This window comes from Oncorhynchus clarkii, chromosome 17, assembly GCF_045791955.1.
Source record: "Oncorhynchus clarkii lewisi isolate Uvic-CL-2024 chromosome 17, UVic_Ocla_1.0, whole genome shotgun sequence".
In the NCBI taxonomy this organism is placed as follows: Eukaryota; Metazoa; Chordata; class Actinopteri; order Salmoniformes; family Salmonidae; genus Oncorhynchus; species Oncorhynchus clarkii.
In genome coordinates, this window is record NC_092163.1 from 19,453,029 (window position 1) to 19,473,644 (window position 20,616).

Genomic DNA, 20,616 nt, shown 5'->3' on the forward strand with positions numbered 1-20,616 from the left:
GCTTAAAAAGTGGTATTTCAAGGGGAACGGTAGGTCATATGTAATTCAATACAATAGAAATAAGTAAAACATTGTTACACAACTTTGTCATATTTCCTAGAAATCTAATTAGCCTACATACAGTATTTAAACTTTTCTTCACTCTTTCCTCAATTGACAAATACAGTTTCTAAATTGCTTGCAGCCATCCATATCATTAGTAGGTTATGTAAGTACTTTCTTGGAATTTTCAGCAGGAACAGCTTCATAATAATGACCATAAAGTCAGAATTGACTGAAGAGTTAATTGACATTGGGAGAATTGTTGGCAATTTGTCTTTTCACTATAAAAAAATACTTTTGATGAACAGCTTGTTATTCTATCACCAAAGGGTTTGTTTAATAAGATAATGTATGGGTATGTACAGTGTGAGGATGTGCTACCTATTTTGTTAGTCACAGTATCCTTGTGGAACACGGTCATCCAGCTTAGCTCAATGCTAGGCATGGATCTCCACACTTGGATATGGGTGTCACAGCAGATTCCTTCACTAAGGCCATTGGCGTAGAACAAAGGACAGAGGGTGCGATCCAGAGGTAGGTACCACCCTCCCAATGTCTTAATGTTATGTCCACACCATACACCTAGGGTTATATCAGCCCCTCACCTGCCCCCCGCCACCAGCCCACCAATCCTCTCATCCTTTGAGCACCTTCTCCTTTAGTAGGTCCAATATGACCTGTCTTTCCTGGCTCTCCAGCTCGAACCTCCTCTCCCTCTCCTTCCTCTCCGCCCCCAGCCTCTCTCTCTCCAGCGTGATCTTACTCCTCTGGATCTCTAGCTCCTCCCTCCTCAGCGATAGCTCCTCCTCCCGCAGTCGTTGTTCCGCCTCCGAGCGCTTCTCCAGGAAGCTGAGGATCTCTGAGTAGGTCTGGCAGCAGCATTGGCAAGGCTGCTTGGCCATGGGCGCCGCCGAGACTAGCGAGAGCTCCGCCAGGTCCTCCTGCTCCTCCTCGGGCTCTGGGGTCATGGGGACTGAAGGGGGCAGGGAGGGGAGAGAATAGAGAGGGACATAGTTGAGATGGCGAGGATAAAGTATAAAAAGGTCAACGTTTTTTGGTGATCATTACTTTGGTCTGTAGTCATTCTTAACATTTTTGCTGAGGAGCAAACATGTCACTGTGAGAGTCTCTTGAGTACAGACAGAGGTGGGGCAAGGGCAGGCCACCTAAAACAGGGGAATACTGTTTTAGGTGGGGCAAGGGCATTCTAAAACAGGAGAATACTGTTTTAGGTGGGGCAAGGGCAGGGCATTCTAAAACAGCAGAATACTGTTTTAGGTGGGGCAAGGGCAGAGCATTCTAAGCAATTGCAGGAGAACCACTGGTTTGGTCACAGTAGGGCTATAATAACAGTATTCTCTTCAGGTGTGTGTCCTATTTCCTTCCCCCCTTTGGATATGATCACAGATCTAAAAGTTATTCTCTCACCTCACAGATCTTAACAGACTTGGATGGGGTTCTTACCTTTGGGTTGTCCTGTTTGTGTGGAGATAATGATGGGTTTGTCCTGCTCTGGTAGACTAGCCAGCTCTTCCAGGGCTCGTTTCCTGAGTTCCTCATCCTGGTACTTACTCTCCCCGCTGGCCAGAAGACCCTTCTCTGCCTCCAGCTCCAACACCTCATGGAGTAGGTCTTCTTTCTGGGCATACAGCCTCTCTGTCCCAAACCTGAACACATACAGGCACATAAGCATGAACAGACACAGACACACAGGGTTGGGTATCAGCTTCTAATACATACCTCCTATTAAGCCTTGTGTAGACTCTTGTGTATGCATGTCTAATGTCAACTTCTGGCCAGTCTTGACCAACCTGCGTAGGCTGGGGAAGTCCTGCTTCTTGTAGTAGTCCAGCAGCAGCATGGTCCTCTCCCTGCAACGCCGGGCGTCCACCTCAAAGCTCTCGTCCTGCAGGGCAGCAGTGATGATCTCCCCGACACGGGCCCAGATACGACCCGACTCCTTGGAACAGAACGGGTTCTGAGCAATGACCTCACGGAGCAGCAGGATGTCGTGGCGGGCGGAGAATCGCACCTGTCGCTTGCGGGGAGTGGTGGAAGGACCGGCGAGGGAGAAACCTGGGGAGAGGAAGGGGGACGGAAAAAGTGAGAGGCGATATCTAAGTCGTAGACTATTGGTATAGAATCCTCATATGACCTTTGCCAAGAGGTTTGGGCCTTAGTATACTTATCCTGTAACACTCGTTCAAGCTTCACTGACTGTTCCTCCTCAATTGCTACATCAGAAATTAGATAGACAATCCAGATGGTAAGGAAATAACTCCACTGGTAGGCTGCCTAGTTTATACAATCTTGATGCATAGGCTAGGAAGTTCAACATGATGTTTCATAGGGAGCTGCAAGATAAACTACTGGGCTGAATATAAGGGGTTCACATTGGTGAATGTTAGGGAAACATACCTGGGTTGTATACATTTTGGAAACCGATTCCGTTTAAGAAGGAAGCTAAAGAAAACGGGTTAGGCTCTATTTGAATTTGTCCAAGAGAAGCTCTCGTTTGCGGTTTCCATTTGGAGTAAACGGTTTTGCAACAGGGCGAAACGATGTGTAACAGAATAGGCTATAATGATTACAACCCTGGCAAAGTATTTAATCATAAACGTAATTTAACTGTGAACGGCCTGTAGGCTATTTGTTGACGATTGGGGATCAACTGTCATACAAAGCAAAGCCGATATTATCACTTTCACTGTCAAAGCAAAAGCCGAAGCCCCCTATTTGCCTGGTGATGTAGGATAGTTGCTAAAATGCTTTGCCATTCCAGGCACAAGTGCAAGCAGCACGGCTACCCATGCAGAGGCAACACAGTTAGAATATTAAAGTATACATGTTGCATTGTTTATTATGGGCCAGCGCGCGCACAGGAAAATCACACGAGCCGCATAAAAATGACAAATGCTGGTTATGGATTTATGAACAATAAAATATGTAATGTCAGACGTAGCAGTTTGTCGGGCTCACCACCGTTATTTGCCATCTCCACCACACGTTCCATATCTGCATATATCCGGGATCAGCTGATACACACAAAATGTTGAGGTCACAGTACACGTCCACTCACCAGTACCGGTTCCATTCTGACGTGTAACTCAACTTCTCTGGAAATCTGGCAAAACTGGCGAGTCGAAATTTGTGCAGGACCGCGGAGTGTCCACAAGATGGGGTCAAAGTACCGCGCGTAAAGTTTCTGGTATGTTCTGACAAGTGAAGTCAATTCCATCAGAGAAAAGGGTCTGGATGCTCTGTGCAATCCATGATACAAAACATATTCACTTGTGGCTACGACTTGGCATGGTGACAGGCAATCTGGAATACATGGTTGACCTACATAAGATTGTTATTGACCTTAAACAGTCAGAGTGAGTGTCACTTCAAATGTCATAATTCACCCTCCAGGACAAGAGCTACTGAAATTGTGTTGAACAATTACATTTGAATATCATCATTTGTCACCTAGTTTGCCTGGAGATTCGAACAAGCGACCTTTCAGTTACTGGCCCAACGCAAGGCACTTGTCTTGTCACAGTGACTTGGAGCTAATGAAATCTACTGAGGTATTGGACAGGCTTAATGTGCTGTGTATAACACATCACCATAATAGTTATGCAATAGTCATTATAATGGTCTCTCCCCCATCAGACCAGAGTAGGCACACTCCTAAAAACACACATCTAGGCTTGTATCCTAATTGGCACCCTATTCCCTATATATAGTACACTACTTTTGACCAGTGCCCATAGGGCTCTGGTCAAAAGAAGTGCACCCTGGTAAAAAGTAGTGCAAAAGTAAGGAATAGGGTGCCATTCAGGACACTTAGAGATGACCTACTTGACCAGTGTCTCATTGAAGAAGACAAACGTACATCTACACTGAGTGTACAAAACATTAGGAACACCTAATATTGAGTTGCACCCCTTTTGCCGTCAGAATAGCCTCAATTCGTCAGATCATGGACTACAAGGTGTCGAAAGCGTTCCACAGGAATGTTGGCCCATTTTGACTCCAACGCTTCCCACGGTTGTGTCCAGTTGGCTGGATGTCCTTTCGGTGGTAGACCATTCTTAATACACACGTAAAACTGTTGAGCGTGAAAAACCCAGCAGCTCTGCAGTTCTTGACACACTCAAACTGGTGCGCCTGGTACCTAGTGCAATACCCATTCAAAGGCAGTTAAATCTTTTGTTTTACCCATTTACCCTCAGAATGGAACACGTACACAATCCATGTCTCAGTTGTCTCAAGGCTTAAAAATGATTCTTTAACCCGTCTCCTCTTCATTTAAACCAGCGATTTCCAACAGGTCGATCATAAGCTACCAGTAGCTCGTAGCCCACCTATGAGTAGCTCGCCAAACAATTCTGAAAGTACATGCAATTTTTACGTGTTCCACCGCAAACTGTCATAAACAAATCTCACAAGTATCAGACCCCTCAAGCTCCCCGCTACTATTTAATCAACACAACTTGACATTATCCCACCCCTGGATAGCCACTATTGGCTTAAAAAGCCAAACATAACACAATATCTTCCAATTAATTTCTCCAGCAATATTGCCCCTGTCTGTCTGTGTGGTGCGCTCATGTGTCCATCACTCTGTGATAACCATCTTGTAGGTTGACAGAAATACTTTCTCCCAAAACCTTTTCAATTAATTAAGAATCTGACCCTTTTTTAAAAATGTACGCCTATAATGACATACCCAAATCTGACTGCCTGTAGCTCAGGACCTGAAGCAAGGATATGCATATTCATCAAATCAAACTTTATTTGTCACATGTCCCGAATACAACAAGTGGAAACTTTACCGTGAAATGCTTACTTACAAGCCCTTAACCGACAGTGCGGTTCAAGTAGACTCAAATAAGAAGTAATAATAAAGTCACACAATGAGAATAACAATACTGAGGTTATATACAGGGGGCACCGGTACCGAGTCAGTGTGCGGGGGTACAGGCTAGTAGAGGTAATCTGTACATGTAGGTGGGGGTGAAGTGACTATGCATAGATAATAAACAGCAAGTAGCAGAAGTGTACAAAAGGGAGGGGGGTCAATGTAAATAGTCCGGTGGCGATTTTATTAATTCTTCAGCAGTCTTATGGCTTGGGAGTAGAAGCTGTTGAGGAGCCTTTTGGTCCTAGACTTGGCGCTCCGGTACCGGGTAGCAGAGAAAACATTCTATAACTTGGGGGACTGGAGTCTCTGACTATTTTCTGGGCTTTCATCTGTCACTGCCTATTGTATAGGTCCTGGATGGCAGGAAGCTTGGCCCCAGTGATGTACTGATTCCTTGATTCCATTTGAAAGGAAACACTTTGAAATTTGTGGAAATGTGAAATTAATGTAGGAGAATATAACACATTAGATCTGGTAAAAGATAATACAAAGAAAAAAACATGCATTAGTTTTTTTGTTTTTTGTTCCATCTTCTTTGAAATGCAAGAGAAAGGCCAAGCTTTCTGCCCATATCAGGTATGTCAATGTCCTGGGAAATGTTATTGTTACTTACAACCTCATGCTAATCATATTAGCCTACATTAGCTCAACCGTTATGCGGGGGGACTGATCCTGTAGAGGTTAAATGTTAACTGCAAAGTAGGCTTACCTGGCAAAAGTATATAATTTGTATCTATTATTCGTTAGTTGCAAACTTTGCCATGAAATGTGCAGCAGCAGTAGAGAACCACTGCTACACAAGCACATTAGATGGCACATTCATCACAAAATGTGTTAGTGTTCTTCCAGACCATTTGTTTTCCTTCTGATGTGATTTAAGCATTGACATGGACTCAGAACATCCAATTTCGTTGTTTCTCTATCAACAATTGTCATTTTAAGAGTGAAAAAAAAACAAAATATAATAATAATAAAACAACAGTAAAAAATACATTTGAAAATAAGAGTAGCAAGGCTATATACAGACACCGGTTAGTCAGGCTTATTGAGGTAGTATGTACATGTAGGTATGGTTAAAGTGACTATGCATATATTATGAACAGAGAGTAGCATTAGCGTAAAAAGGACCCGGGGAAGAGTTGCATGGAGGAGTAGAGAAGAATGAGCAGCAAGCAACAACAACAAAAAAAATGTGTCGCTCGCGATATGTTAAACATTTTAAAATGAGCTCTCATGCTAGAAAAGGTTGGGGACCCCTGATCTACACTGATTGAAGTGGATTTAACAGGTGACATCAATAAGGGATCAGAGCTTTCACCTGGTCAGTCTATGTCATGGGAATAGCATGCCTTCCTAAAGTTTTTTTACACTCACGCTTCGATCACACCGACAGCATCATTGCATTTTGGTACACCCGAATTTCCAATGAAACGCTGCGTTTGCCTTGCAGCACTGCGTTGATGAGCGTTCTGTGTTGTGCATACGTTGGATTTATCGAACGTATGCGTAGACGGATTGACAGAAATGGTAGCAGAAGGTGAATGTTGAACTTTTGTTGCGACACATATCCAGATGCTGCGTACTATTTTTCCCAATGACGCCTGTCGGTGTGTTCGAAGCGTCAGTGTACATGTTGCTTACATCCTGCAAGGTCTGAGATAGAGAGGCGATAATATGAATACTATCATACACCATCATCATAGACGCTAACTTGGCAAAAGCTACATTTGAACAGTACAAATTCTTTATACAGTACATGTATGAGTAGTCTGTGACTTGGTCTTCATAATCTAGTGAGATTTTGAACAAACCTTTGCCAATTGGCAATATGCTTTGTGTTACAGTAGATGTTAGTGTCCAATAACTTTATATTCCCACAGTAGAAAATTCTTTATACGCATACTATGCTATGAACAGTGTATTCTGTATGTATATGAGACGGTGGTCATTTAATTATGTCCATATAGGTTTTGACAAAGCCCTATATCACAGATTTATATTTGCTCACCCTAAGGCTGCATTTACACAGGCATCCTACTTCGGATCTTTATGACCAATCAGATCAGAGCTTTTGCTAATAATTGGGCAAAAGATCAGAATTGGGCTGCCTGTGTAAAAGCAGCCAAAGTGGCACGTGGAAAGTCTGACAGACATTAGTGTGCAATTCAGTGTAGTGTTGATGGGTGCCACACTTGGCTTTGTGCATAAATCTGTCACCTTTCAAATGCTGTGACAGCTCTATCTCAACGGCAGGCAGGCTTTTTCTATAGACTCCATGGCACAATAAAACTGTCACCCCCCCCCCTTTTGTCTAGCCAGCAGTTTATCAACCGTCTCTGGCTGTGGCGAGCCACTGAGAGAATGTCAAATGTGGAATTCTCAATATCTTCAACGCAGATTGACCCCTTCAGTAGCAGGTTTCTTCAATCGTCTTGTGTTGGTCTGTCTGCACTGCACAAATCAAAGTGTAATTTCAAACCCGGCGATCCAAGACTTTTGTTGAATTTACTTTTGAATGGTTTCATCAAGTTTTTTTATGAATCATTACATCCAATACAATTGAATCAGCGAGAAGTAAATACTCTGACATATCATTTTAATTCATGTTTAACCTCCCTTATCAGGGAGTCCTCATAGGTTTGTGTAGCTGGTGGGACCAGGGGGCGGGGGGGGTCCTCAGAGATGGGAATGGGGGTCTACAATTTTAGTGGAGTACAATTTTTAAAATGACGTTCTCATGTGCAGCATCTTATCAGGCATAGAAAAGTTTGGGCAAAAAAGTTGTGAGTGGAGATTTCTTGACCTCCATTATTTATTTCATATCTTTCTCAATAGCCTGAATGCAAATGATAACTTCTCTTTTTTTAAATCAAATCAAATCAAATCAAATTTTATTTGTCACATACACATGGTTAGCAGATGTTAATGCGAGTGTAGCGAAATGCTTGTGCTTCTAGTTCCGACAATGCAGTAATAACAAGTAATCTAACTAACAATTCCAAAACTACTGTCTTGTACACAGTGTAAGGGGATAAAGAATATGTACATAAGGATATATGAATGAGTGATGGTACAGAGCAGCGTAGGCAAGATACAGTAGATGGTATCGGGTACAGTATGTACAAATGAGATGAGTATGTAAACAAAGTGGCATAGTATAGTATAAAGTGGCTAGTGATACATGTATCACATAAGGATACCGTCGATGATATAGAGTACAGTATATACGTATGCATATGAGATGAATAATGTAGGGTAAGTAACATTTATATAAGGTAGCATTGTTTAAAGTGGCTAGTGATATATTTACATCATTTCCCATCAATTCCCATTATTAAAGTGGCTGGAGTTGAGTCAGTGTCAGTGTGTTGGCAGCAGCCACTCAGTGTTAGTGGTGGCTGTTTAACAGTCTGATGGCCTTGAGATAGAAGCTGTTTTTCAGTCTCTCGGTCCCAGCTTTGATGCACCTGTACTGACCTCGCCTTCTGGATGATAGCGGGGTGAACAGGCAGTGGCTCGGGTGGTTGATGTCCTTGATGATCTTTATGGCCTTCCTGTGACATCGGGTGGTGTAGGTGTCCTGGAGGGCAGGTAGTTTGCCCCCGGTGATGCGTTGTGCAGACCTCACTACCCTCTGGAGAGCCTTACGGTTGAGGGCGGTGCAGTTGCCATACCAGGCGGTGATACAGCCCGCCAGGATGCTCTCGATTGTGCATCTGTAGAAGTTTGTGAGTGCTTTTGGTGACAAGCCGAATTTCTTCAGCCTCCTGAGGTTGAAGAGGCGCTGCTGCGCCTTCTTCACGATGCTGTCTGTGTGAGTGGACCAATTCAGTTTGTCTGTGATGTGTATGCCGAGGAACTTAAAACTTGCTACCCTCTCCACTACTGTTCCATCGATGTGGATAGGGGGGTGTTCCCTCTGCTGTTTCCTGAAGTCCACAATCATCTCCTTAGTTTTGTTGACGTTGAGTGTGAGGTTGTTTTCCTGACACCACACTCCGAGGGCCCTCACCTCCTCCCTGTAGGCCGTCTCATCGTTGTTGGTAATCAAGCCTACCACTGTTGTGTCGTCCGCAAACTTGATGATTGAGTTGGAGGCGTGCGTGGCCACGCAGTCGTGGGTGAACAGGGAGTACAGGAGAGGGCTCAGAACGCAACCTTGTGGGGCCCCAGTGTTGAGGATCAGCGGGGAGGAGATGTTGTTGCCTACCCTCACCACCTGGGGGCGGCCCGTCAGGAAGTCCAGTACCCAGTTGCACAGGGCGGGGTCGAGACCCAGGGTCTCGAGCTTGATGACGAGCTTGGAGGGTACTATGGTGTTGAATGCCGAGCTGTAGTCGATGAACAGCATTCTCACATAGGTATTCCTCTTGTCCAGATGGGTTAGGGCAGTGTGCAGTGTGGTTGAGATTGCATCGTCTGTGGACCTATTTGGGCGGTAAGCAAATTGGAGTGGGTCTAGGGTGTCAGGTAGGGTGGAGGTGATATGGTCCTTGACTAGTCTCTCAAAGCACTTCATGATGACGGATGTGAGTGCTACGGGGCGGTAGTCATTTAGCTCAGTTACCTTAGCTTTCTTGGGAACAGGAACAATGGTGGCCCTCTTGAAGCATGTGGGAACAGCAGACTGGTATAGGGATTGATTGAATATGTCCGTAAACACACCGGCCAGCTGGTCTGCGCATGCTCTGAGGGCGCGGCTGGGGATGCCATCTGGGCCTGCAGCCTTGCGAGGGTTAACACGTTTAAATGTCTTACTCACCTCGGCTGCAGTGAAGGAGAGACCGCATGTTTTACACACTCTCTCTCTCTCTTCTATCTGCTTTACCTGTCAAATGGTCAGGCACAATGTCCTGTGATAGTCTGTGGAGAGACAGATGCTTCCTATAGCTTTTTCTGTCACAGTTTATACAGGCTCTCTCAGGAGACGACACAGAACCCCACCACGAGCGCACACGCACACACACACTCTCCGTTTCTTTGTTTCTTTCCTTCTCTGGTACGGGAACTGTCTTCTCTCTGAACCTCTGTGTTTGTGAGGACCTGATGGAATGATGGAGAGAGTGGGAGACAGGGGTGGAGAGAAAAGAGAGGAGGTAGAATAGAGATCATCTAGGACCTGTGTGCGTGTGTATGTGCATGCACGCACGTGCATGTGTGTGCATACATGTGTGTGTGCATGCATGTGTTTGCGTGTGCGTGCACATTAGGTAGACAAAATGAAAGCGAGAAAGAGGGGGGAAGGAGGGAGAGAGAGGAAAGTGTGTGAGAGGAAGGCGGGAGGACAATACAGAGATCCTAGATGCTCTCTATTCTACCCCCTCTCTCTGTCTCTCCCCACCCCCTCTCTTTTCTCTCCACCCCTCTCTCCCACTCCCTCCGTCATTCCATCAGGTCCTCACAAACACAGAAGTTCAGAGGGAAGACAGCTCCCCTACTAGAGAAGGAAAGATACAAAGAAACGAAGAAAGAGAGAAACAGTGAGGGGAATAAAAAGAAGAATTGGTATTAACAGTGGAGGAGTTTTGGAGGAGAGGAGAGCGAAGGGAGAGAGTGGTGGTTTTGGTGGGGGGTGGGTGGGTAGCGTTCACGGCTGCTCCGTCTCTCTCTCTCCTCCATCCCTCCGTCTCCGTCGCCGTGGGTTCACAGCTCTCCCTCTCCCTCCCCCCCTCCCTTGCTCCCTACCTCCCCCGCTCGCTGCTGCCGGGAGCCTCCGAGCTGCTGCGGCGGAGGTCGTCTCGGATGGAGTCGCCAAGAGACGTAGGAGGAGAGACGATGGAGCGCGGGGAGCGGGCCGAGCCACTGACCGATCCCGAGCGGGAGATCATCCAGAACACCTGGGTACACGTATACGAGAACTGCGAGGACGTGGGCGTGTCGGTCCTCATAAGGTATGTGGTCTGGTGGGGGGGGGGGGGGGGGGGGGGGGTCCTCATAGTGGTGGGGTTGTTGGTCTCCACAGTGATGGGGCTGTTGGTCGCCATTGTGGTGGGGCTGGAGGTCCTCCTCAGGCACATATAGGGCTGATGGTCCTCATTAAGTACGTGGGGCTTAGAGTCCTCATAGTGTTGCGGCTGGTGGTCCTCATAAGGTACGTGGAGTTCTCTTAAGGTTTGTGTAGCTGGTGGGACCGGATGGCGGGGGGGGAGGGGGAGGGGGTCCTCAGAGATGGGGTCTACAATTTTAAAAAGTACGTTCTCATGTACAGCATCTTATCAGTCATAGAAAAGTTTGGGCAAAAAAAGTTGTGAGTGGAGGGTGATTGGGGTTAATTGGGACTAGACTTGACCAACAAAGAGACACAGATTTCCACTGATGTTTACTGCACCTGAGCACGGCTGGATGTGTGGTTTCCATAGATTTGTGCAGATTGGAGGGGGCTCATACATTTCTATGAAATCCCACAGCAAGCTCTGGAAAAGGCAGGGAGATTGAGTCCACACTGCACAGACCACATACACACAGAGACAATTCTGCTCTCATTCACTCACCTCTGTCCTCATTAAAAAGCAATTTCTCAGAAGCCCTCTTCATTCTACGGACTATTTTTGTAAGACACTATAATTGAGGGAGAGCACACGTTTCTGCTTAAATGTCCTCCTGTCTGAGGCAGACATTCAGGTTCTAGCTATTCAGTTGATGCTTTACACCTATTTCACATCTTTTACCTGTCACATCTTCACTCTAGACTTGAAGCACCAGTTTAGCAGGTACCTTTCTGTGGCACCTGGATGACTGCTTATTATTCTTTATTTATTGAATTCTAATATTACAAGTTGTCTGTCACTTTGTTTGTATGTCTGTGTTGGTCTTAATGCTGAGGCTCTGCGTCTGAACAAAGAGTCACTGTCTGACTGAGCTGGAAGGCGTTTGACTTTCTTCTCAGTGTTGTCTCAGTGTTGTCCCAGTGTTGTCTCCGTGTTGTCTCCGTGTTCCACATGGAATGCCGAGAGGGCTCGTTAAAACGGACAGCGTGGCGTCGCTAAGGCAGTGATGTGCTCTGATTTTGGGTGGGAGCGACAAGATAGTCCCTTAGGGAAAGCTCTGAGGGCAGAGAGTGTGTAGAGTTGTCTCTTTCTCTCTCTCTCTCTCTCCCCGTGTGTGTGAGTGTGTGTATGTGTGTGTGTGTGTGTGTGTGTGAGTGAGTACATACGTGCATGTGTGTGGCATTCTTATCTGTGGTTAACAGCAACAAGCTTTGGCACTTCACTGTCTCTCTCTCATTCTCCCTCACTTTCTTTCTCTCGCTTTCCTCAGTCTCCCTCCCATTCTCTATTCACTATGTCTCTTTCTTTCTATCTTTCATTTCTCTCTGTCCCTTGACATCAAGATCACAGGCTCTCTTGACATGCCCAGGCTTGAATGCTCTGCTGGGTCTGATGATCCTCCTGAGTGCAAAGCTTCTCATCTGCACCTACAGTACCAGTCAAAGTTAGGACACACCTACTCATTAAAGGGTTTTTCTTTATCTGTATTATTTTCTACATTGTAGAATAATAGTGAAGACATCAAAAATAATAACACATGGAAATAACACACATGGAATCATGTAGTAACCAAAAAAATATGTTTTATTTGAAGGTAGCCACTTCAAGGTAGCCACCCTTTGCCTTGATGACAACTTTGCACACTCTTGGCATTCTCTCAACCAGCTTCATGAGGTAGTCACCTGGAATGCATTTCAATTAACAGGTGTGCCTTGTTAAAAGTTCATTTGTGGAATTTCTTTCCTTCTTAATGCATTTGAGCCAATCAGCTGTGTTGTGACAATGTAGTGGTGGTATACAGACGATAGCCCTATTTGATAAAAGACCAAGTCCATATTACGGCAAGAACAGCTAAAATGAGCAAAGAGAAACAACAGTCAATCATTACTTTAAGACACGAACCTCAGTCAATGTGTAAAATGTCAAGAACTTTTAAAGTTTCTTCAAGTGCAATCGCAAAAACCATCAAGCGCTATGATGAAACTGGCTCTCATGAGGACCACTACAGGAAAGAAAAACACAGTTACCTCTGCTGCAGAGGATAAGTTAATTAGGGTTACCAGCCTCAGAAATTGTAGCCCAAATAAATGCTTCACAGAGTTCAAGTGACAGACACATCTCAACATCAACTGTTCAGAGGAGACTGCGTGAATCAGGCCTTCATGGTGACACTTTCTGTGATTTATTTAGAATTCAAGGCACACTTAACCAACATGGATACCACAGCATTCTGCAGCAATATGTCATCCCATCTGGTTTGCGCTTAGTGGGACTATCACTTGTTTTTCAACTGAACAATGACCCAACACATCTTCAGGCTGTGTAAGGGCTATTTGACCAAGTAGGAGTGTGATGGAGTGCTGCATCAGATGACCTGGTCTCCACAATCACCCAACCTCAACCAATTGAGATGGTTTGGAATGAGTTGGACCGCAGAGTATGTGGGAACTCCTTTAAGACTTTTGGGAAAGCATTCCAGGTGAAGCTGGTTGAGAGAATGCCAAGCATGTGCAAAGTTGTCATCAAGGCAAAGGGTGCCTACCTTGAAGAATCTCAAATCATGTATACATTTTGATTTGTTGAACACTTTTTTTGGTTAGTACATGATTCCATATGTGTTATTTCATAGTTTTGATGTCTTCACTACTATTCTACAACGTAGAAAATAGTACAAATAAAGAAAAACCCTTGAATGAGTAGGTGTGTCCAGACTTTTGACTGGTACTGTATGTCACACTCCCTAACATCCCTCTGTACCCACTAATTGGCCTGCTCCTATTAACAAGCAGATGGCCCGAGTAAGCAGGTCATCTGTGCGGAATGGATAATGGTCTAATAGATATCCTGAAAACACGTTGAAGAGTGGATGGATACTGCGTCAAAGCCTTCCACTTTTCGGTTGACTTCCATGGTTCGCCATGTGAACGCGTCGCTATTTGCATTTCTATCCTTCTGCTTGGATGGTCGGGGCTAATGTCATCATCAATGCGCACAAATGCAATTTCACCAATGAGGAGGCCACCTCCGGCCATTTGGAGTACTGTACAAATGGCAGCTCAATGAAATCGCCAAACATCGAGCAATAGTATTGGGCTGTGACTGGATGCTTCTGATACTAACATGACGGATACATCTCCAAAGTGGTCCATCTTAATGACCGAGGAGATGTGACTTGATTTGATTTCACGGAGGTGCTTTGAATGACCATAAAGAGAAACCACAACTCTGTGTCTAATGCTCGCACAGGTTTGTCAAGGTCGTTTTTCTCACTACTCCAAGCGTGTTGCCTTCCCGAAAAGAACCCTTCAAGACTAATTAGAATGTGACTAACAAACCACTAAGGGTGCTGCTTTGATGACTTCATTGAAATGCAGCGACAGGTTTGGGGGAATTCAGTGTGAGAGCATCTTTGACACTCCAGACACTCCACTCTCACTCTCTGGTTCTGGTTGTGTTAGGCTTTCAGGGCAAATGTTTTAACAGTCTTGCATTATAGAGATGTAGAAATATACATGCAGATATAAAAGTGGATATACACTGTTTGTATATTTAACAGTATATTGCACAGTACTCTTGTACCTATAAAGGGGTCCTTATAGAGGATTAGCAAGGTATACGAAAAAAAGTCCTTCATTTCTGACTTCTAAGAGAAAAAGTCCTTTCCTCACACAGCTCTAAGGGACTTTCATGTTTATCTGCAAGGAACAACATGCTAGTGTCCCTTGTTGTTTCAAAGACAAAGTGAAGCAGCGACAGCTGGGAGAGCTTGGCTTGGGGACAGCTATGGGCAAGCAGGCGCCCCTTTAGCGTAGCATAGCATAGCATGTCACAGGATCTGCGGGGATGCAGTGTAGTGTAGTGTAGTGCTGCTGCCTGGGGCCAAACCTAACCAACGCTGAATAACTAAACCCTCGTACCCAGTCAGCCGCACTGGTGTAAAGCAACTATACGAGTCAAATTGGGTCAGGGGTGAAACAAGATGAGAGTGTATGTGTGTGTGTGTGTTTCAATTATTCATTTGTTTACATATACAGCATGCTGTGCTTTCGCCAGAAAGGGTGAGAGCAGAGTCAAAAATCTAAAAATATCCCCCACATATCTCCCTGTACGAGCAGTGCACCGCTTTGTAAGCTTGTGGAAATGTCATTATAGTCTTGTCGGCAAAAATACACAGCCGCTAATTGAGGTGCCCTGACGTGGTCAGTCTCAGCGATGGGGACGTAAAAACTGTAGACCTTCAATCATAACAGAGCTGGGCGATTCCCATTCTCTCAGCTTACATCTCATAGGGTGGTTGGAGAAATGGGCCCTAAATAATAACGTGCAGTTCAAATGAGTCCATAGACGGCACACACATCAGTCATAGTACCCTCTGTGTGAAGTCAAGTAATACTCAGAGAGGTGTTCTTCCTTTTGAAGTTCCATTATTTTCCATTCAGGAAAAGTGTGTAGTTCTGCAGGATATAGAGTATCTGTGACTAGGGAGGGAAGGACTTGACAAAAGCACTTTAGGACATGCAAGGCTGGTATCTACTGTCACTTTTGTAGATGACAAAGCAGTCACAGGACATTGAGTTTTTGCTGTGTATGGCAGGTATTGTTATGTGGCTCATAATCAATGCCAAAGCATTCAGGCAGAGGAAACCTCCTACGCACAGTCACCGCGGGTGAATTGCTCCAGGAGGAACATCGACTGCCACCCGTCTCGCTCCTCCGGTCCCCAGCAGGACCTGCCTCTAATTACACTCAAAGAAACGTAAATATCTTAATGCTCCTCGCCTCATCAGCACCACTGTACCGCTTCCGCCTGTCAATCACCCCGCGTTGCGTGTTGTTGGCGCCCGGAGCAGATTCTCCAAGGCTCCAAGTAGTTGGGAGAAGTCATGAGAAGCACACTCCACTGGCAGGACGTAAACACTCCACTGGCAGGACGTTAACACTCCACTGGCAGGACGTAAACACTCCACTCGCAGGACGTAAACACTCCACTCGCAGGACGTCAAAGAGACTTGAGTCGTAAGCCCAAGTCGTGACACGTGATAAGTAAACCCAATCACCTAGGTGCAGATGAGGCTATGTTAACGAGGCTGATTACAACTTGAGGCACATTGTGCACTTTGAAAACTTTGGGTAGTTTTCATTAGCTCTAGGTCACACATTACAATGAGCGATAATGTCTCTGGAAATGTTTTATTAACTCGCGTGACTTTATGGCCACAGGGCGTCCCATTCAATGACCAGATTCAGAAATCTTCACGCTTGAACGCTTCGATCAAATGTTATGAAGCGTACATATTCCCCACTAGTGCCGATTCCAGTCATTTCAGTGACTTTTGCCGAGGGTATTAACTGACATTATTCATCCTTCATTTGTGCACTGACATCATTTGATTGCCTGTAGGCATGTTGATATCTTCTGCCTTGCTCTGTGTGGATGATGTGGACATTCAAATAAGAGTGTTATTGTCTTACTAGAATATCATTGTCCTGGAACAACTGAAACCAGCATGGATGATATCCACGTAAGCTGTGCTTGTACCACCATGGCTCTGTACAAACTCTAACCCTGGCTCTTTTGCCCCCAAGTTTCTTGGACTTCCCCTGATATTGTTTGATTGCACGGTCGTTCTGTGGATATTATGACATTATGAGTACACTAACTTCTACCCAGAGCCATAGATACACCTTGTCACTAGAAGTTCCAGGAAAGTCACAGAGTATGAATGTTATTGCTCTTCTGTCCTCCAGGTTCTTTGTGAACTTCCCATCGGCCAAGCAGTACTTCAGCCAGTTTCAGGACATGGATGACCCAGAGGAGATGGAGCGCAGTGTCCAGCTGAGGCACCACGCCCGCCGGGTGATGAGCGCCATCAACACGGTGGTGGAGAACCTCCATGACCCAGAGAAAGTGTCCTCTGTTTTGGCTCTGGTGGGCAAGGCGCATGCTGTCAAACACAAGGTGGAGCCTATGTACTTTAAGGTGAGGGCGTGGCTTGTCTGTGTTAATGGTCCCTAATGACCCTCTGAACGGTTTAGAGTGGAGAGGACGGAAGTTGCGTTGCTCTCTGTTTCAAGTTGAGGCCAACTGGAAAGGCTTTGAGGGTGTTTTTTTAGATGAGATTGCTCTCCTCCATTTTAACTCTTCTCTCTTTCTTCATCTACCAATTTTTATTTTTACTTACATCTTACCATCCTCTTCCTCTCACTTTTTTCCTCATTGTCTATCTCACTTCCTCCCTTTCTCCATCTCTCAGATCCTGTGTGGTGTAATGCTGGAGGTGTTCTCGGAGGACTTCCCAGAGTTCTTCACGGCAGAAGTGCAAATGGTGTGGACCAAACTGATGGGGGCGGTGTACTGGCATGTGACGGGTGCCTACACAGAGGTTGGCTGGGTGCAGCTCTCCAGCTCGGCAGTGTGAGGGGCGATAGCAGGGGAGTGCAGGGCTGTGACGGTCTGTATGGATCCTGAAGGGGAAGTTTGGTCTCTGTAATGCCCCTGTCCAAGAAAAAATGAAAGGAACAGGGATGGAGGAAGGTGATTTTTAGGGCTGAGACTGTTCATAGAATATCTTGTTGTGTTCAACTTTTGGGGGAGTCGTTCCCCTCTCCCTACTGACTCGTTGTGTGTACTTTACTGTATAGCCCCTGAGGTGTTGTCTGTATAGCTCCTGGGATGTTGTCTATATAGCGTACAGTAAGTGAGTGTGTGTATTCTCTTATGCCCTCATTCAACACTCATTGTATTATTGTAAATCTTCAATGTTTTCAAGGGAACTAAGGGCTCCATTTTAGGGAGTTTTGTTGCTCACTGAAAGTATGCCACTTTGGATTCCCAAATACACCCTGTCTCTTTCCATGCCCATCTCATGCACTATACAAACACACCCATCTGCTAACATCTGCTAACACCCTGTCCATACGGCAATTGGCTATTTTAAACAGTTTCAAAGTGATGGGATAGAGCCACTGGCTGACAGACCACTGTTAGAGTATCATCTCCTCTTTATAAGCATGCATGCACGCACGAGCACACACACACAATCACACACATACACTGCTCTGCCAACTTTGACCCCCCGTATGCTAATATTTACAGAGCATTTACTTGGTTTACATTTCCTCATTAAGAAACTGACTCCGGAGGTCTCTGGAAATACAACGTAGCATCAGTATATCTTTTACCTCTGAACCACTGGGGTAAGAAAAAATATTCATATCGACCAAATCTAATATACTAAGCACTCTACAACCCTACCAAGAGGTCTAGACACTTTGGTACAGTTTAAACCATGTTGGGTTGGCATGTACAATACGATGACACAAGTTGGAGCCCTGCTCCCGACTTTTCCCTGAATACACTACAAATGGATTTTAAATGTCACTTTAGATCCAATCTCCTCTGTGTCTCTGATGGTAACTCCTGCGCTCTGGTCCCTCTCGGCTTTGTCATTTACCATTAATGAGGAAGTAATGGGGCTCCGCTCTTCCTCTTCTGGTCATTCATCAAATATCTCCCCTACTCTCTCATCCTTTCTTTCCCCTGGCCAAATTCTGAAAGAAATCATCCCTCTATCTGCTTTGCTACCATGGCTACTTGGGTAATAATATAATATAATTCTACTGCCTTCTCCTTTGTTGTTCCTTTGGAGGCCAGCAGTAATGTTACGAGATGAAGGATATACAGTAGGCTTACATGGCTGATAATTAACTGACACAGGAAGTCGAGCTAACACAACATGACAAACTCATTCAGCAAGAGACAAGTGGCTGTAGATGAGAGGAAATGAGGTGGATTACTGTAGAAGTTGTTGTATATAATAAAGTCTCTCTCCCATTACACCTACAGTACGATACACGCACCAGTCTCACACTGTTAGCAAATATTTGACGTCAGATCTTGAGTACAAGCCCGTTAGAGGTCAGGCTCCTCTGTTCCTCCGAGTAGCTCGGGATGGAGGAGTATTTGTGTTAGGCCTGAGTCACCCCGACAGGTTGTTTATTAAACCCTTGTCACCCATAATTCACAAAATGGCTACATAATCTTTTTTCTCCCTTCAGCTATAAGCTCGTACCCTCCATCTGCAGAGTTGTCCTCCCTGACAGTCTCTTGTGAACACACACACACACATACACACACACACACACACACTTAAGCATATGTAGACATCATATACGACATCTGGGACTTCTTGTTGTGATTTTCTTTTTTTGTCATTCAGTTTTAAAGCTTGGACTTTATATTTTTCTAAATATAGAAAACAAAATGATTATCTGTATATGTATTTGGAATACTGTGTATGACTGAGATTATATACATTTGTTGACTGGGGGAGTGGGAGTGGTTTTGTGCTGTTTTAGCATGTTTGCACAGCCTACTACAGACGTGTACCTTTGCAGACCTGTGGAAATGAACTATCAATGACTGTCAATAAAGTGATAATTACCTATATTTGTTTCAGGGGGGTGACCTGTCTTTTAATGTGTGACCATATACTGTAGGTTTTATGTATTTGAATGTGTCTGGAATATATCTACCAAGAGTGTACAGTTGAAGTCGGACGTTTACATACACCTTTGCCAAATACATTTAAACTCAGTTTTTCACAATTCCTGACATTTAGGGACGACGTCGTCGATGCACTTATTGATGAAGCCGATGACTGAGGTGGTATACTCCTCAATGCCATTGGATGAATCCCGGAAAATATTCCAGTCTGTGCTAGCAAAACACTCCTGTAGTGTAGCAGCCGCGCCATCTGACCACTTCCAAGTCACTGGTACTTCCTGTTTTAGTTTTTGCTTGTAAGCAGAAATCAGGAGGATAGAACTATGGTTAGATTTGCCAAATGGAGGGCGGGGGAGAGCTTTGTATGCATCTCTGTGTGTGGAGTAAAGGTGGTCTAGAATTTATTTTTCTCTGGTTGCACATGTGACATGCTGGTAAAAATTTGGTAAACTAATTTAAGTTTGCCTGCATTAAAGTCCCCGGCCACTAGGAGTGCCGCTTCTGGGTGAGCATTTTCTTCTTTGCTTATGGCCTTATAGAGTTGGTTGAGTGTGGTCTTAGTGCCAGCTTCGTTCTGTGGTGGTAAATAGATGGCTACGAATAATATAGATGAGAACTCTCTTGTTAGATAGTGTGGTCTACAGCTTATCATAAGGTACTCTACCTCAGGCGAGCAATACCTCGAGACTTCTTTAATATTAGACATCGCGCACCAGCTGTTATTGACAAATAGACACACCACCCACCCCTCGTCTTACCAGAGGTAGCGTCTCTGTTCTGACAATGCATGGAAAATCCCACTAGCTCTATATCGTTCATATCGTTGTTCAGCCAAGTCTCGGTGAAACATAAGATGTTAGTTTTTGATGTCTCGTTGGTAGGATAATCTTAATTGTAGGTCATCAATTTTATTTTCCAATGATTGCACGTTAGCAAAAATAACGCTGTCAGTGGCAGTTTACTCGCTTGCCTACGGATTCTCAGAAGGCTGCCCGATCTGCGGACCCTTTTCCTGTGTCTTTTCTTCACACAAAAGGTGTGGATCTGGGCCTGTTCCAGTGAAAGCAGGATATCCTTCTCATCTGACTCTTTAAAGCAAAAAGTTTATTCCAGTCCGCGGTGAGTAATCACTGTTCTGATATCCAGAAGTTGTTTTCGGTCATAAGAGA

General features: G+C 44.9%; 2 protein-coding genes across 2 annotated transcripts; one reads left to right on the top strand and one right to left on the bottom strand.

The window, feature by feature from the left end:
* Window positions 1–132: 132 nt before the first annotated feature.
* LOC139369362 (scaffold attachment factor B1-like) lies at window positions 133–3,055 on the bottom strand. The gene is made up of 4 exons (XM_071108648.1): window positions 3,022–3,055; window positions 1,854–2,118; window positions 1,507–1,709; window positions 133–1,015 (listed from the first exon to the last, which is right to left on the bottom strand). The coding sequence occupies exons 1-4, from the start codon at window positions 3,053–3,055 to the stop codon at window positions 678–680; spliced, it is 840 nt and encodes a 279-aa protein (XP_070964749.1). The 3' UTR covers window positions 133–677.
* A 7,305-nt stretch (window positions 3,056–10,360) lies between these two features.
* Window positions 10,361–19,388, top strand: LOC139369630 (cytoglobin 2). The gene is made up of 3 exons (XM_071108894.1): window positions 10,361–10,845; window positions 16,690–16,921; window positions 17,196–19,388. Exons 1-3 carry the CDS (start codon window positions 10,697–10,699, stop codon window positions 17,358–17,360), a joined length of 546 nt encoding a protein of 181 aa, XP_070964995.1. The 5' UTR covers window positions 10,361–10,696; the 3' UTR covers window positions 17,361–19,388.
* The last annotated feature ends 1,228 nt before the right edge of the window (window positions 19,389–20,616 follow it).